The sequence below is a fragment of the Phlebotomus argentipes genome, unplaced genomic scaffold (genome assembly GCF_947086385.1).
Source record: "Phlebotomus argentipes unplaced genomic scaffold, Phlebotomus argentipes genome assembly contig_5, whole genome shotgun sequence".
In the NCBI taxonomy this organism is placed as follows: Eukaryota; Metazoa; Arthropoda; class Insecta; order Diptera; family Psychodidae; genus Phlebotomus; species Phlebotomus argentipes.
The window spans coordinates 9,760,687-9,777,234 of record NW_026776165.1 but is presented as its reverse complement, the minus strand read 5'-3'; the positions used below and the strand labels follow the sequence as shown (position 1 = coordinate 9,777,234).

At 46.7% G+C, this 16,548-nt stretch overlaps 9 protein-coding genes and 1 non-coding gene across 10 annotated transcripts; 7 read left to right on the top strand and 3 right to left on the bottom strand.

Moving 5' to 3' along the window:
• Window positions 1-496: 496 nt before the first annotated feature.
• LOC132255972 (uncharacterized) lies at window positions 497-1,577 on the top strand. The gene is made up of 3 exons (XM_059752147.1): window positions 497-565; window positions 662-1,465; window positions 1,548-1,577. The coding sequence occupies exons 2-3, from the start codon at window positions 683-685 to the stop codon at window positions 1,575-1,577; spliced, it is 813 nt and encodes a 270-aa protein (XP_059608130.1). The 5' UTR covers window positions 497-565; window positions 662-682.
• LOC132256274 (uncharacterized) lies at window positions 1,549-4,956 on the top strand. The gene is made up of 2 exons (XM_059752599.1): window positions 1,549-2,619; window positions 2,692-4,956. The coding sequence occupies exons 1-2, from the start codon at window positions 1,661-1,663 to the stop codon at window positions 4,952-4,954; spliced, it is 3,222 nt and encodes a 1,073-aa protein (XP_059608582.1). The 5' UTR covers window positions 1,549-1,660; the 3' UTR covers window positions 4,955-4,956.
• A 179-nt stretch (window positions 4,957-5,135) lies between these two features.
• LOC132255971 (anillin-like) lies at window positions 5,136-10,961 on the bottom strand. The gene is made up of 7 exons (XM_059752146.1): window positions 10,815-10,961; window positions 10,467-10,739; window positions 9,267-10,407; window positions 8,049-9,202; window positions 7,531-7,986; window positions 5,580-5,752; window positions 5,136-5,518 (listed from the first exon to the last, which is right to left on the bottom strand). The coding sequence occupies exons 1-7, from the start codon at window positions 10,830-10,832 to the stop codon at window positions 5,413-5,415; spliced, it is 3,321 nt and encodes a 1,106-aa protein (XP_059608129.1). The 5' UTR covers window positions 10,833-10,961; the 3' UTR covers window positions 5,136-5,412.
• LOC132265782 (BTB/POZ domain-containing protein 3-like) lies at window positions 5,809-7,487 on the top strand. The gene is made up of 2 exons (XM_059766556.1): window positions 5,809-6,196; window positions 6,393-7,487. Exons 1-2 carry the CDS (start codon window positions 5,936-5,938, stop codon window positions 7,485-7,487), a joined length of 1,356 nt encoding a protein of 451 aa, XP_059622539.1. The 5' UTR covers window positions 5,809-5,935.
• Window positions 10,962-11,156: 195 nt separating the features above from the next.
• Window positions 11,157-11,933, bottom strand: LOC132256281 (vacuolar protein sorting-associated protein 29). The gene is made up of 2 exons (XM_059752614.1): window positions 11,824-11,933; window positions 11,157-11,767 (listed from the first exon to the last, which is right to left on the bottom strand). The coding sequence occupies exons 1-2, from the start codon at window positions 11,824-11,826 to the stop codon at window positions 11,222-11,224; spliced, it is 549 nt and encodes a 182-aa protein (XP_059608597.1). The 5' UTR covers window positions 11,827-11,933; the 3' UTR covers window positions 11,157-11,221.
• Window positions 11,934-11,977: 44 nt separating this feature from the next.
• Window positions 11,978-12,544, top strand: LOC132256283 (cx9C motif-containing protein 4). The gene is made up of 2 exons (XM_059752616.1): window positions 11,978-12,151; window positions 12,236-12,544. Exons 1-2 carry the CDS (start codon window positions 12,088-12,090, stop codon window positions 12,370-12,372), a joined length of 201 nt encoding a protein of 66 aa, XP_059608599.1. The 5' UTR covers window positions 11,978-12,087; the 3' UTR covers window positions 12,373-12,544.
• A 2-nt stretch (window positions 12,545-12,546) lies between these two features.
• LOC132256282 (NADH dehydrogenase [ubiquinone] 1 alpha subcomplex assembly factor 8) lies at window positions 12,547-12,761 on the top strand. The gene has a single exon (XM_059752615.1). The coding sequence runs from the start codon at window positions 12,555-12,557 to the stop codon at window positions 12,759-12,761; it is 207 nt and encodes a 68-aa protein (XP_059608598.1). The 5' UTR covers window positions 12,547-12,554.
• A 1-nt stretch (window position 12,762) lies between these two features.
• Window positions 12,763-16,362, top strand: LOC132256278 (GPI mannosyltransferase 1). Its single transcript, XM_059752601.1, has 2 exons — window positions 12,763-12,900; window positions 15,089-16,362. The coding sequence occupies exons 1-2, from the start codon at window positions 12,763-12,765 to the stop codon at window positions 16,292-16,294; spliced, it is 1,344 nt and encodes a 447-aa protein (XP_059608584.1). The 3' UTR covers window positions 16,295-16,362.
• Window positions 12,913-14,908, top strand: LOC132256277 (probable cytochrome P450 4ac1). The gene has a single exon (XM_059752600.1). It carries the CDS (start codon window positions 13,109-13,111, stop codon window positions 14,639-14,641), a length of 1,533 nt encoding a protein of 510 aa, XP_059608583.1. The 5' UTR covers window positions 12,913-13,108; the 3' UTR covers window positions 14,642-14,908.
• On the bottom strand, window positions 16,348-16,420 carry Trnar-acg (transfer RNA arginine (anticodon ACG)). Its single transcript has one exon. It is a non-coding gene; the product is annotated as a tRNA-Arg (tRNA).
• Window positions 16,421-16,548: the final 128 nt, after the last annotated feature.

Here is a 16,548-nt window from a genome sequence, read left to right as displayed (position 1 = left end):
ACTAACAACATTTGAATTGTTATAAATAATAAATTTGTTTAAAATCCTTTTTTAGTCACCTTTATTAGCTTCAAAGCAAGCATCCTTTTGAATATATTATTGATTTACTGTAGAAATTCTCAAGTTTTCCATACATTTTGCGCCTGATGCATTAAAACACGAATAAGGATTCTCTGTCTTACATATGTACATAGCATATATGTTCGATTCTGCGCAGAAAAATACGAACACGCTATCACACACACTGACGCATTGCGTGGAAGAACTCCCCACAGATGCCGGTTTATATATATTTCGTTAGTGTTCTGCGGCGCCGATAAGAGAGGCTTTTAAAAAGCATAAACTGAAGCAATTTTCTCAGTCTTTGGTTATATTTTGCCGAGTATTCAAGCGTGGCTTTTAAGGCTAAACAATCTGAAATCGTGAATTTCGCATAATTACAGCATTTGCATACTTGAATTGTTTAATAAAGAAGATTTTCCCAAAAATACTGCCTGAAAATCAGTGAAAATAGTGAGAAAAATTGGCAAAAAAACCCAATCTTGCGAGCACTTCTAGTGTCGAAGTGAGTGTGGGAATGAAATCATTTTTTGTGCGTGTGTGAATTATGCGAATGAACGCCCGGATTAAAACGAAATCGTGTGAGTTTTCTTTCTTGTAGTCTTCAAGTTCAGTGTCGAGTATGACAACGCCAGAATCATCACTTGCGGCATTCTATCTGCGCCCTAACCAGCCTCACAAGTCTGAAGTCACGGCAGAACACGGTCACGTGTACCAGAAGGAGCTCTTCTTCTACTTGTGCCTGGTCTTGAACAACTGGGAAGAGTGCAGATACTGGACAATTGGCTTCGAAGTGACAGATTTGAAGAAATTCGATGATATTGTTGCGGAATTTGAAGTGAACAACGAGGAATATTCCTTCTTTATACAGACTAAACATGCCGCACATGCCGACAAGAAAGTCACGCGAGATCACATAATTCCACAGCCAGGTATTCAGCAGAAAAATAAAAGCCAGGAGAAGAGCTTTGAGATCAATCAATACTATGAAGCCGTGGTGAAGAGTAAGAAATCTCCAAATCGCACATCGAAGTTTATTGTATTGACAAATAGTGAGATTGATCTTGATGAAACACAATCAACGGATATTCTAACCATCGTTGATGAATCAAATGCAGTTTATTGTGAATTGTTCAGAGAACTCAAGGACCGCTGTGAAAGGGACATGAAAGTGATCAAATTTGCCAAAGAAATCCCTTTAAGTGGCGGTGCGAAGATTACTGATGCATTCTTCTTGGACAATTTCTCTTACATTTCCAAATTTCCGAGCTCTCAAGAACTCATGATCATCAATAATGTTCTGTTGTCGCGCAAATACAGGAATTTCCCCACCAAGAATTTCTTCAAAGTGCGCAATAATGTGTTCGAGTCGCTGAGCCTCGAGAAAGACAGCGAAGGGAAACTCGTGAGGAATCCGATGATTAAGGAAAAATTCAACGAAATTATTCAAAATTCTGTGCTTGAACTGGATTTTCCTACATTCTCAGCTGATTTCTGTAAGCAATTCGACTGGATAGATTTCTCAGAAGACGCGCTTCAGTGTGTGAATGAGGGTCAGAAGGAGTTTTTCTGTAGAGGAAGTGGAAAATTATTGGCTTTCATGGTTTACAAGGCAATCTTGGCGAAAGAGAGGAAGCAAAATCGCCTAGCAAATGTATTTTGCATACCATTTTCCAAGCTCACAGACTACAAAGATGCCCTCAAAGTGTTCAAGCAAAAAGTGGTGGTTTATGTGGACACTGAAGAAGTTCAGGAGGAGTTTGATGCCTATGAAAATGCCATATTTATCTTCAAATCGACTGACAACAATTCAGCAGCCAAAATTTGCTCTCTAGACGATTTCAGCAATGAAGCTAGAGAAGAATTCTTGCAGAAGGAAGTGGAATTTCAAGGCTGTCCAGTAAAAGTCTCTCTTTTAACTGACAATAAGGATGTGCTGACGGAAATCCTGCAGGCTTTCTTTGACAACAACCAACAGACACTCAAATTCGGAACGAAATTGCCTGTTGACGACTTGCCGAAATACTACATTGATCGAATCTTTTCGATTTCGCCCAGAAGTGTGGGGAAATTGAGGGAGGATGATATGGTGAAGGAGGAGGACATTTACACGCCAGGAGAGAACACAATAATTCAAGGCTTGGCAGGAGTTGGCAAATCCACGACAATGCTGAGGATAGCGCAAAGGACAAAACAGCAAAAACCCTGTCGCTTTGTTCAATACATCGATCTCAAGACGCACAGCGACATTCTACACTTCATCAAAGACAAGGGAATAAAGATTTCCTCGACAGATGCGTGGGAATTCACCAAAATAAACTTCCTCAAAATCAACGCAGAGAGTGAAAAAGTGCACAGAATCGAGAGACTGCTTGTTGAAGCTTATCTTGAGGAAGAATTGCCGAAGATCGTGATATTCTTGGACGGATTCGATGAAATATCACCGCTCTACAGTGATCAAATCATTGAGATTGTCGAGGGATTGAAGTTGAAGAAGATACAAATGTTCATCTCAAGTCAAAAACACTTGATACAGACCATCGATAAATTGAAGTTTGAGTAGGTTTTTGATTTTTGTACGGATTTATAAGAAATCTTCTTTTATATTGTTGCTTTCTTGCTTCTTTTCAGGTTGAATTACATTTTGGAACCCTACAATAATGTCATGCAACGCCAATTCTTGCGACTTTATTGGGGAAATATCTTGAACACAATGATTAGAAGAGGAGAACTTTCAGAAGATGAAGTTGAGAAGCAGAATATTCACGTTTACACTAAGAAATTCTTCAAGATGTGCTACAGATCAAAGCTCACAGACATCACACCTAGCATTCCTCTCATGCTCAACATCCTTGCGGATCACTATGCGCAAGAGTGCATGGAATTCTGCAAGAGAAGCAACAAGAAGTGGTCAGAGAAGATCCTAGAAGTGGACGTTCTCATGATATATGACAAGATCTTCCAGGACAACTGCAGGAAATTCTACAGAAAGACAGAGGAAAAGCAGTCAAATATCTTCATCAAGGAGAAAGAAGTCGATGTGTTCGCAATGGTAAGACAGACTCACATGGAGATTGCGGCCAAGAATCTTCTCCCAGAATTCTGGAAGGAGACGGAAAATGTGAACATCGAGAGGAGAATGTACGAAATCTACGGAAGAGGTTTCATCACAGGCAATAAGACAGGCGAATACTTATTCATCTACGACACTTTTAAAGAGTTCTTTGCGGCCGATTGGTTCACAAGGAAAATCTTTCCGGCGGATAAGATCGTTGATATTGAGTTGCTGAAGTGTCTTTTGAAGAAGGATGACAAGAATGGCAGCCAAAAGATGCAATTTGATAGATCGCTCACAAGTTTCATATACAGATTCATCTTAAAGAGACTGCAAGATGTTAAGGAGAAAGTGAAGTTGGAAGAACACCAAGCAGAAGCCAATCAAATATCCGATTTCATCCTGGAATTTTTCCATTATGCGTGGTTCAATAGGGAAATCTCTCAATTGGAGATTGTCTTTGACATGGCCAAGACTTTCTGTCCCAATGACAAAGTCAGACAGATCTGCAAGAGTAAGAAGCTTCTGGAAACCATTCCGTTTACTTCACCATTGCAACTGGAACTCACTGTCAAGATCTACGATCACTACCTTGGCCCAGAAGAAACCAATGCGGTGTTCAAGGAGCGAGACATGGGGAAGATCCTCAATTTCATTATAAAGGAAACAAACTTTCAGCTATTCAAAGAGTACACAGATTTACTAATAAGCCGAAAAATAGTCACTCACGCAGACAATTTACCTGAGAAAACCTTCAATCACTTCAGGAACTACTTGAGAAAGCAGAAAGTTTCCAGTTGGATGTTCGTCAAAAAAGTCTTATTGTGGCACTACGAACTTTTGGGCACAACTGAAGACGATATTTTCACATTATTAGATGAAGTCCTGAAGGAAGAACAGTTCAAGGATCGTCTTTTTCTCGGACATTCCTTGGCATCATTTTGGGACTGGAAAGAAAATGATCAGAACTTTATGAAGACAGTCTGCAGCCGCGCAAATGCATCTAAAGAGCACTACAGATTTCTCTATGCGCTGAATTCCATCACGCGAGAGGATATTTTTGAAGGAGCAATGCAAATGCTGAAAGATGAAAAATGCAGCTTCATTTGCCACGATGGCAAGTCAGTTCTTTGTCACGCTTTTGAGAGCAACAATTCATTCATAGTCGAGAAGTTGTTGAATTTACTCACCAAAGAGGAAATTGAAGCACAAATTAAGGACGAAGTTTGTGGTGGAAATTCAATTTTGAAGCAATGCACAAAGGAAAATCATCTCTGTGACATTTTCATCACTGTAATCCTGAAAATTTTCGGGGAAGAAACTATACATGACTTTTTCACTCCAATTGAGGACAGAAAGGGTAAATCATTAGAGATCAACATAAAATTCCTAAATACAATCTTCAAAAAGAAGATTCAAGTGAAGAAAAACCTACTTGAGGATTGTATGACAAATTTGTGGATTCAAGTGATCAATAAGAACGCAAAACTTCTGCATTCAATTGCCAAGGAAGCGAATAATGTTGAGATCGTCAAACATGTGCTTAATTATGTACAAAAACGTCCAAACGGTTTACTCGTTGCGCAACTTCAGGCTGTCGACAACGATGGAAACACACCTCTTCACATCGCCGCGCAGGGAAATCGAACCATTTTCTTTGACGAGGTGGAGAAAATCCTCCCAGAATGGTTGCTTTCGGAACTGCTCTACATCAGGAACAAAGATAAAAAGGATGTTTTCGATTGTATTTACGATAACAAGGACAATCCCATGAGTGGCGAAGAATATTTTCAAAAGTATGGCGTCCACAAAGTTTCCAATTCAATGGAATTAATGTAATTGTCTGAAATGTAAGACAAATAAATATTTAAAAACATAACAAATTGTCTGAAAAAGGTGGAAATCTCTTAAAATAAGAGACGCGATTTGATGAAATTGTTGGTTTTGGGCGGTGTTAATAAACGACTAATGTTTGTTTCCACTATTTCTGCTGAGAATTGAACAACAAACATGTGCTGTCAGATACATATTTGAGAATAATCCTATGGATTCTCTCCTTTTATTAATTCCTTAATACAGTTACAGAAGTAGATTAACAAGACAATCTTTTCAATTTCATACGATCACCAACAATATTTTTTGTGGTTTTGAATGCGTTATAATGGTTACGATAAAGAGTTTTTGCTCGATATAATGCTGATTAGTAGTGGATTAAATCTTACCTGAAGACGACAGATAATTAATGCTTTGAAAAATGACACGATTCACATAGAGTCTTTAGACAAACATTTCTACATTTATTCCGCCGCCGCCGGACCCCAAGATCTCAGCAAAGACAGCGCCTTATTGAAGCTCGTTTTCCATTCATCGCGTTCGGCTTTCGTATCTGTCGACAGAAGATGTCTGCAAGAGGAGATGGAAATCACTTAGTGCACTTAATGAAAATGATAAGTTCTACACTCACCTGACAATTGTACTCTTTCCTCGCTTGAGAATCACTAATGACTCCTCGTCAGACTCCCTGCTCGGACGCTTAAGCTCCAGCAAAAGCGTATTCATGCGCGCACAGACATCTCTCGGCACCGCTTCGACTCTTTCTGAGCAGCACGAGTACAAATCAATTCTCCCCATTGGCGGCTGCAAGAGAAATAGACGGAAAATAATGATGAACCACCACTTTCACAATCACTGCAAAAGGCGCCTCTTTCTACACCTCATCGTATCGAATTATCTTATCAGACAGTGCCTGATAAGGCTCGCTATCTGCCGACCAAGTCGACTCTCTGGCCGCAGTTGCACCCCTGAAAGCCCCCCGTGAGCATGTCCACAGCCAACTGGTTCGACGCAGATGCCTCTGCTGCGCCCTCGGATGCCGCCCCGGAGCGCCCCTGGCAGGCCACCAAGAACAGCATCCGTGACCGGAATGCCCACTTGCTGGCCAGCGAGCTCATGTCGGACGTCGCATTCGTGGTGGGACAGTCAAAGGTGAAAATTCCGGCGCATCGACACGTCCTGGCCACGACCAGCGCCTCCTTCTACGAGGCCCTCTACGAGCGCCCCAATCCGCCGCCAGAGATCGAGGTACGCCCAAACTCAACCCGCTTTTCGTCTCTCCATACACTTGAGGTGTGAATCATTTGCGCGGTGAGGTGAAATTTGGTGGATTCTCTTATCAGTGAATGTTTGGCTTTGGTGTGTGGAAATGAGGACACAGTGCAGGGAAATTATTTTAAATGGATCACTTGTGACTCTACCATTTTGTCCTATTCATTCTCAGGTCAGCGATGTGGAGGAAGTCCACTTGCGCAGCCTTCTTCGCTACATGTACTGCGATGATCTCGACATCACGTCTGAGAATTGCTTCGAACTCTTGCGCTTGGCTCTGCGCTTCGGCATTCGCCACATGGAATTGCTCGTGGTGGATTTCATTGAGCAGAGTCTCTGCACGGAGAATGTACTGGAAGTCTTCCAGCAATCCACATCCATGGGCTGTCAATCGCTCCGCGAGAAGTGTTACCGCATCATCGAGTGGACAATCCGGGAGATTCTACAATCTGACAAATTCGTCAACACCTCGCGAGAGATTCTCGGGCTGATTCTGCAAATGCCGCGTCTCAATTGCCGAGAGGTTGACATCTACCGGGCAGTGATGCTCTGGGTCGAGCATCAGTGCCTGGTGCGGGATTTGCCCACTGACGGAGAGTCACGCAGAGAATGGTTGGGCCTGGATTTGCTCCACCTCATTCGATTTCCTACAATGAGCGCCGAAGAGTTCTCTGAGTGTGCAACAATCGATGGCTTCCTCACGGCTGATGAGATCTCGAGGATCTTCCTCGTGATCATGGACAAATTCAGCGGAGCCATTGAGTTCTCACACATGCCCAGATCCTCAGTGATCTCCTTCGAGACATCTCGCAGCATTGTCATCCTCAATCGCTTCATGAAGTGGTCGCGAGGCTTCAATCGTACCATCAGCTATGATCATCACAGCGTCCTCATGAGCGTCACGAAGCCCACGATCGTCGCGGGCTTCGGATTGCTTCTCGATCAGAGCGACGTGTGTCTGGACGGAGCTGTTCTGTCCTTCGCGAAACGCGACCTGGAGTTGGACAAGCTGGAGGACGGTAGTCACATCAACAGGATCGCCATGAAAGACAACTTCTACATGGTTCACGTGCTGCTGCAGCAGCCAGTCTTGCTGGAGACACACGAAATGTATCTCGTGAAGCTCATGAATCCCACCAATGGCTTCCAGACCATCTCTGGCGAGGTGAGAGAGAAGATTGCCTTCGGCAATGCCAGCATCACCTTTAAGAAGCCCACAAAGAGTCCCTACGTCAACGCCATCGCGGAGATCCTTATTCTCAGCTAAATGAAATAAAGACGATTGAAAAATCCCCCCACTTCGTACTCACCTTCTTGCTCTTCTCATCGTCCGGATACTTCCAGTAGTTCAGCATGTGTCCACGCAGACGACACCAGCGACGCTGCCACGCTCCCAATCCCACAACATCTTCGAACATGTTGAGGAAGCCCTTGTGATCCACTGTCACGTCCAATTGGCACGCCACTTTCATCTGCACGACGCCCTCGAGAGGACTCGCGCCAGTCGCTCCATTGAGAGTCCACGACGTCCTCTTGGTGTCTTTCAAGGAGAAGATGACAAAGCCCAGCTTCTCCATTGTTGGCCGGCGCACAACTCCTGGTCCAGCTGGCGATTGAGGTATTGGCATGACCAGACGCTTCTCACCTTTGCGCCCTTTAGGCGTCAGCTTCTTCGACGCCTGCTTCTTGCTGCCCGCAATGTGATACTTCACGTCATGCGGAAGAATATCATTCTGTGCATCCATTCCGTAAATTTCAAGTGTGATCTGGAAAGGATTTAGCAATAATATCAGCAAGCAAAAGCATAAAATAACAGCTCATTTCTCACCTTAAAGTCCTCATAAACGTCGGTCATTGTTAACTCATCGCTGAACTTCACGGCCAGGAGTCCGGGAAGTGTGATCACTGTCTTTGTGCTCATGACAGTTTCATTGTACTTCAGCAAACAGATCAAGTGTTGTCCTGAAATGGTGTTCGATGCCAACTTCCTGATGTAATCCTGTCGCAGCGGCAAAGTGATCTCTTTCACCGTCAACTTTCCATGATCCTGCGGTGATCCTCGTGGGCGCAGCGTCTGCTCTACTTTGAGTCGCTGAATCTCATCCTGAGCCGCCTGGCGTCTGTGCGTGGCCACCAGAAGATGTCTCTCAGCCTCCACAGCTTCTGTGGAGCCCGAGAATTCAAATGTGGAAGCGCAGAGATTCAATGCTCCGCTAGCTTGAGCAATAATCTGATGTTGCTTCTGCACTTCCTCCTTCAGACGCTCAATTTTACTCTCCACCAGATAAACTTCGTGACTGCCGCCAACAGGTTCATCAGTGTAGCCTTCGGATTCCGTGGTGGAATCCTCTGTAGTCTCCACGCGACGAATCACCTTGCAAGGCGGCGTGGTTTTCGAGGATTGCTGCTTCCTATAGAAACTCACCGTGTGCACCAAAGTCACCACCTCATCATCCTTCTGAGACTTCTTGGGCGACACTGTTATTTTCGAGGACACTGGAGTCTCAAATCTCAGCTGTTTCGCCGGCGAATTCCTCTTGTACGAGAAACTATTCGAGGAAATTGATCCCTTTCGCGGCGTATTTTTCTTACTGGATCCCATGGAATTGTCCAGTGCCTCATCGAGATAGTCATCCATCTCGTCCACCTCCTCGTCGCTGCTATCAGTGGCCTGCGCCACTGAGAACACCCGCGAAGACTCCGCCGAGCGGATGGAGTTCATCACGGCGCGACTGATGCTGCCCTCAAACATGCTGGAATCATCAGCCTCCTCGGACTCCATAGCACTCTCATCCTCCTCGAAGATCTTCGATCGCCGCTGGCCATTGCTCTCCTCCTCAGACACCGTGGCAGTAGTGCAGTTTTGCTCGTACTCTGCAAACTCCTGCTCCGCAAGATTCGGATACAGATCGCTCTTCCGCAAGGAGTGCTTCTTCACGCGCTTCACCTCGTCCGAGCTGGTGTCAGGATCATTCTCGCCATCTGGAATGAAGATTCACTGAGTCAATAGGATTCTGGAGGAAAGAATGAGTATTCAGTCACTCACCACTTCGGCGCTTTCCTCCTGATCCGAAGGAAGTTGACGGCATCGGCGGCGGCGGAGGCGGCTGAGCCGGCTCTGTCAAGGAAATCCCCTCATTCTCACTGTCAGACTTCGGAGTCTGATGGAAGCGATTCATCAGGATGTCCATCTCTTGTTGGCGCTGTCGCCTCGTCTCCTGGCTGATGGCATTCTCGGAAATCGTGGCTCCTGACGTCATCAGAGCCGCCACGGTGTTTTTAATACCACCTCCAGTGGCCTTAGATTCAGCCTTCTGAACTTGATTGTATCCACCAAAGTTCGGACGGGATTTCTTCTCCTCCTCCGCTGGCTTCAGCACAGGCTGAGGCCCTGGAGCCACTCCCACTGGCCTGGGAACTGGCGCAGCGCCCTTATTCTTTTCAAACAGCGCCATTCGCTCCTTCAGAGACATCTCCGCAGGATCCTTGGATGCCACTTTAGCTGGGCGAGACAACGCGCCACTCGCCTCGAAGAGAGCCGCCCTTCCCGTCACCAAACCTCGCGTCACATTCAGCTTCTTGGGCGAATCCTTCACATCAGTGTTGCGATTCGCATCGATCGTGGACTTCTTCAGTGAAGACTTCCTCGTCTCATTGAGAACATTTTCTCGCTCTCTATTCTCATTCTCTCCGTATTCGTACACGAGATTCTTCGTGGATTCACGCTTCTTGAATCCCTGCGACTCCAGAGCATCCATCACCGATTTGTCCCACTTCAGCTGCTTCGTGGGCGTCTTCTTGGTGACATCCTTGGGCAGAGTGTCCACCACTTGAGGACGCTTTGGCACAGCTCCAGTCGCTTTTGGAATGGCCACGTTCTCCTTCTGCACACCCGAATTCTGATCCTCCCAACGGTTTATCGAGTCCGCCAGAGCCGCCAGCTTCCCCATGCGATTCCTCGGTCGCGGCGGCTCAGCATCTTCCGTCATCTTCTCGTGGAAGTTCCCTTCCGTCCTGTGGATTGGCGATGAGATGTTGTGCTCAGCGGAATACAGCGCTCCCAAGCGCTGCAAGCGGCTCTTCGACGCATCTCGAATTATTGAGGCAGTTGATTCATTCAGCAGCTCATTAGTCTTCAGCACATTGCCATCGCAGTCCACATCCAAAGCGGTCACGTCGCATTTCACCTTCAGAATCCCCAGAAATCAATGAAAATTTCATGAAACTTTCCAACCTTTAGACTCACCCCCACATTTGAGTCCGTTGTGATGTTAATTTCCACGGATATGTTATCAAATTTATCAGCATCACTCCCACCAGTCGTGTTGGTCATGTACGTCAGCACATTCTTCCCATCTGAACCCCTCTTCTCAGAACTGACCTTCCGGCCGGGAGACTTGCTGCTGCCCCCAAGACTGCTGAGGCTCGATTCAGCACTATTTTCCCCCAGAGGCACTTTCGCCACTGGATTGCTGATACCCAGTTGCTTACTTCGTTGTTCCGCACGATCCAGGATTCTCTGTAAATGAGCCCCAAATCAACAGACACCCAAGAATCTCCCGGAAGTTCATTGGAACACTTATGCAAGACAAACCTGCGTAAAAGGATCCATTTCCAGACGATTCTTCAATTGTTAAGTACACTTCTCAACACTCAGATGGATTATCACACCATAAAATATACGATAGTTGGGAGAAAAGACGAATTTTCAGGGAAAACAAAACACCAGTCACAGAGAACAATTGCAAGCTTGCGGTTTTCTTACAAAATTTGAATTGTGACGTTGCAGTGCGGCGTCTTCGATGCGAACGCCACTTTTACAACTGTGACTCGATGGTGAAACAGTCGGTGTGTTTTCTTGTTGGAAACAACCACACTCTTTTTCCGGACTTCTACCTAATTTTCATAAAAAATCACAGTAAATGCGAAACAAAAATACTTCTTTTTCAGTGTATTATGGGCCAGTTATGTATAATTCCTATGTATCTTTAAATTATTTGCTTAGTTCTTCTTATACTCGATTCTCTCCACTTTCACCTCGTCGCCGATCAGCTGGTACACGTACGTGACCACTGTGGCGCTCTGGATGTCCATCAGGACGAAGGATGGGGTGGCGCGCGCAGTGGTGGCCGAATAGGCGCCCGTGGCGGAGCCCGGGTTGATGTAGAAGCGCGATTCGTGCTCGTACGCCTCGAACTTGTGGGTGTGACCCGAGATGAGGATGTCGACGTTGAGCTGGCGCTGCAGGAAGGCCAGCGCCTCAGGATCACCCCATGGCATCACTTTGTGGCCGTGCGTGAGGCCGATCCGGAACTGACCCACCGTGACCACCTTGTGGTCAGGATAAGTCTGACCATCGTCAAAGTCACCCCGAACGATGTGCACATCACTGGCGAGCGTCTTGAGATAGTCATACGAGTCCCGCGTGCACAGGTTCCCCGTGCAGAGGATGTGATGGATGCGGCCAGGCACCAGGAGCTTCTTGAACTTTGCCGGAAGCGTGCTGCATCGATGAGGAATGTGAAGATCGCCCAAGACCAAAACTAACTGAAATGAGATCAACTTAGAAGCCTTGAAATCGATTCAGGACAGTAGTTACTTACCATTGTATATCTTTATCTGCTTTGTCTATTCCCAGAGACAATTTAGGGGCGAAAATCAGCTTCCAGCAATGATTTGTTTTGCCTCCTGCACGGAAGATTAAAGTTTCACTGGAAAGCGAATGTCAAGGAAAATTTCAGACAATCATCTTCATGACTGCAGCGCCATTTGACGTTCGAGCGGCTTTGGAAACTTCAATTCCTCTTGGAGAACGTGTGTTTTTCTGGTAAATTCTCAGTTTTTTCTTGGATTCTCCTTTCATTTTTATGTTTAAAACCAAGAAGGACCCCTGCAAAGTGACTGCTTGCAAAATCCAGACGTGTCTCAAAGGTAATTCAGTCAAATTTTGCATTCAACATTATTACGTAAGTCCTCCGGACACTGAGAATCCTGTGAATCTTCCCGCTGTTCCAGAGAACAACTTCCAGGAGAGTGCGTGCTTGGAGGTGCTGGAGGAGATGCGCCAGTGCTGTCTGAAGTGGCACAAGGAGTCACTCTGCTGCTCGGGCATCAAATTGGAGAAGAGCTACTTGGACAGGGCGGAGAAATGAAGGAGCTGCCGTACGGCCCCAAAAGCGCCCAGCCGCGCCGGACGTTGATCAGCAAATACCCGCGAGCGTTTGTCATCATCGGCTGCACCGTGTGCACACTATTCCTGTTCTCGCGGCCTCTGTACGACGCCTTCATCCGCACAGATCGCGTGCCGCACCCAAAGTGGGGCCCCAAGAACTAAATGGCGGCGATGGAGTCAGTGAAGAAGGCGAACGCTAGACTAAGAAACTATCCAGTGTTGATGGGAAAGTGTGGCGAGGCGGCCGCCAAATATGCCGCTTGTGTGACCAAAGACTTCAATGTGAAGCACAAGAGTTGCCAGAGTGAGTTTGACGCCCTCAAGTCCTGTCTTCAGCGCGCCGCGAACAGCCTCAAGACGCGCTTGTGAGATGCTGGCGTTTTTCTTCAGCAAGGTGCCTTTTGGCACCCACCTGGCCATCAATTTCGCCGTGAGAATCGCCCTGATCGTCTACGGAGACTTCATGGATCGCGTCTCGCACGTGCCCTACACGGACATCGACTACAAGGTAGGTTCCATAAGTTCTCCATTCGCTCTGTATAGATTATTTGGCTGCTCTGGCTGGTGTTCAGGGACTGTGTGTTTGAGAAGATGTGTGATTACTTCTGATAAAGCGGCCTGGAGGTTTTTTTTCCGACGGACCTCCTGATAAGGCCAATCGCGAAGACACCGTGGAACAGTCGTTGGTGAAATTTAGGCGAGGAAAGTCACACAAAATGCTGGCTCTTGTGCTGATTCTGCAGAGTATCGCTGTGCTCCTGGTGTTGTTCAGCTTGTCACACCTTCTGCGTGTCCTCACGAAGAACTACCGCCTAGCCAAAACCCTCAATGTGCCCGGACCGCAGCCGATTTGGCCCATTTTGGGCAACATGGGTGCCGTGCAGTTCAAGGATGCCGTGGAGATCTTCAATCTGGCTCGGGATTTGGCTGTGCAGTACAATTATCGCTCGTACAAGTTCTGGGGCTTCGGACAGTTGCACATGAACATCATAAATTGTCGCGATGTGGAGACAATCATGTCGTCGTCGAAGCACAGCGACAAGAACTTCCTCTACTACTTCCTGCATCCCTTTCTGGGCACGGGATTGCTCACGGCGAATGGGAAGAAGTGGCAACAGAGGCGACGGATACTCACGCCCACCTTCCACTTCAACATCCTGAAGGAGTTCCTGGCAATCTTTCACGAGGAGTGCGAGAAGTTCATCGATTTGCTGAAAGTGGAGACAAAAAAAGGCGATGGCACAAATCTTCCCCCTCTCACCAGTCACTTAACACTCAACACCGTTTGTGAGACTGCGATGGGAGTGAAGCTGGAGACTTACACTGGCTCCAAGGAGTACCGAAGCTCGATTCGGAGCATTGGAGAACTCTTGCTGCACCGATTCCTGCGGCCGTGGCTGTATAATGAGACTCTGTACGCGTTGAGCGGTTACAGGCGGAAGCTAAATGCTCATCTGGTGCCTGTCCATGCCTTCACCAGGATGATTATCAAGCAGCGGCGCGTGCAGTTTCTGGAGACGGGAAAAGTGCCCGTTCTGGATGAGAATGAGAACATTTATGAGACGAAGAAGAAGCGATATGCCATGCTGGACACTCTTCTGGCGGCCGAAGCAGATGGATTGATCGATGCTGAGGGAATTCGTGAGGAAGTGGACACTTTCACCTTTGAGGGTCACGATACAACTTCAGCTGCTCTCACGTTCATCTTCTTCCTGCTGGCGCACCATCCGGAGGTGCAGGAGAAGGTGTATGAGGAGATAATGATGGCCATGGAGGTGAATTGTGGTCAGTCTCTGGCCACAAATGAGCTCAACGAACTCGAGTTCACCAACAGAGTGATCAAGGAGTGTCTGAGACTCTATCCGCCCGTGCCATTCATCACGCGCTCAGTGACGGAAGACATGAAAGTCGACAATGAGACAATTCCCGAGGGTTCCATTGCTCACATTCACATTTTCGATCTGCACCGCGATCCTGAGCAGTTTCCCGATCCCGAGCGCTTCGATCCGGATCGCTTTCTGCCTGAGAATGTGGAGAAGAGGCATCCCTTTGCCTATGTTCCCTTCAGCGCCGGTCCGCGGAATTGCATTGGGCAGAAGTTTGCGCTGCTGGAGATCAAGGCTGTCCTGCAGCACGTCCTTATGGCATTCAAGCTTTCGCCTGTGACGACGCGCGAGGAGATTGAGTTTGTGGGCGATATAATTTTGCGCGCGAAAACACCGATAAAAGTGAGATTCCATCTGAGATAGATTCCAGAGGTCGGAGTCAAGGCTTTGGAGTATTTTGATAAGATGAATCAATTCGGCTGAGTTTTATACACTGAATTCACACAGACGAGAAGATTAATAAAGCAAAAAAGTGGTCAAATTATGTATTTTTTCGTTTGGTTATTTAGATCGAAGTTGAGCAAACGTGATAAATTGTACTTATTGTAGAGATTATTGCTTTGATATCAGTGATTCATGTTTGCATAGAGACAACATGCCATCGAAAGATCAATGTTTGAATTCCAGATGGGCGCCAGGGTGAACAATCCCGATGAGAAAATAATGTTACTAGCCAATGTGACCATGAATTTCACTCTTCAATTCTCAGCTAGAAATTGTGCTGAAGAAAAAGAAAGCAGACTTTTTACTATACTTTTGCCTTAATTCACTTAATGACAGACTTACAGCCTTTTCCACCTTTCCTTCCAGGTGATTACAGATGCTGCTGCCCATGTTCTCAATGGCGACAGCCCTTATCGCCGGGAAACCTTCCGCTACTCACCTTTGCTGGCATTCTTGGTGCTTCCAAATCATTTTGTGCACCGGAATTTCGGCAAATTTCTCTTCGTCCTCTTCGATTTGGCCGTTGGAGTGCTCATTCGGCGCATCGTTGACGATGAGTATCGCATAATCTACCAGAGAAACGCCCAAGTGATGATGGAATCACTGCCAGGGAGGAGGAGAGGAGCGCACAAGCGCATGGAAGAGGCTGTGGAGGTGACTTTGCGGAAGAAGAAGGCTTTGGTGGGTCAATTGAGCGCCTACATGTGGCTCTACAATCCCTTAACTATGGTGATTGCGACGAGAGGTAATGGAGACGCTATTGCTAGTCTCCTCGTGCTCCTGACTCTGCACTTTATCCAGAAACCCAAGATTTCTGGCTGGAATTGCTTCGTGGCTGGCATTTTTCATGGCATAGCGATACACTTTCGACTCTATCCTCTTGGATTTAGTCTTGCATACTACTTGAGTGTGTCCGGGAAGAGTTTCCGAACAGCTGAAGAGTACTTCAATGGAATGTGGCCGAATAGGAGACAGCTGGCACTGGTTGGAGGAACTCTGGGCACTCTGATGGCTCTCACAGTGTCGTTCTATGTGATGTACGGTCAGGAGTTCCTTCATGAGACGTACATTTATCATCTGATAAGGACAGATGTGCGGCACAACTTCTCAGTGCTGTTTTACATGCAGTACTTGAGATCTGTGGTGCCGGGAAGTGGACTGGAGAAGGTCTTCACCGCCATACCGGTCATCTTGGTGCTTCTGGCCATTACTGTGGTGTTCGGCAGGAGTCGCCAGACGCTCTCCTTCGGCCTCTTTGCCCTCGCCTTGACTATGGTCACGTACAATTCCGTCGTCACGTCGCAATACTTCATCTGGTACATCGCTTTGCTGCCCATTTCGGCCAAGAATCTGACCAAGATGGGCAAATCCGCCGTGGCGTACGCTGTGCTGTGGTTCCTGGCGCAGGGAGCGTGGCTTCTGCCAGCGTATCTGCTGGAATTCCAAGGCTGGGACACATTTGACTTCATCTGGCTGCAGGGACTTGTATTCTTCAGTGTAAATGTTTTCATACTCTCGCGCTTGATTGCCGTTTATGAGACACCCAGAGATTTTACGGTGAAGCAAAAGTAGTGGAAAAATGCGTAGAATTGAATAAATGATGGATAAAAAAAGATGGAAAAAATCGATCCTGCCAGGAGTCGAACCTGGAATCTTCTGATCCGTAGTCAGACGCGTTATCCATTGCGCCACAGGACCACACGTCATCACACAGATGCGATGTCCATCACATGATCATGACTCACTGAACACAGGGTGTTCCAAAGCGAACGCACATGCGATGTACAACAAATATCAAGGTTAAAGACATTGCATGAGGTTTTCCA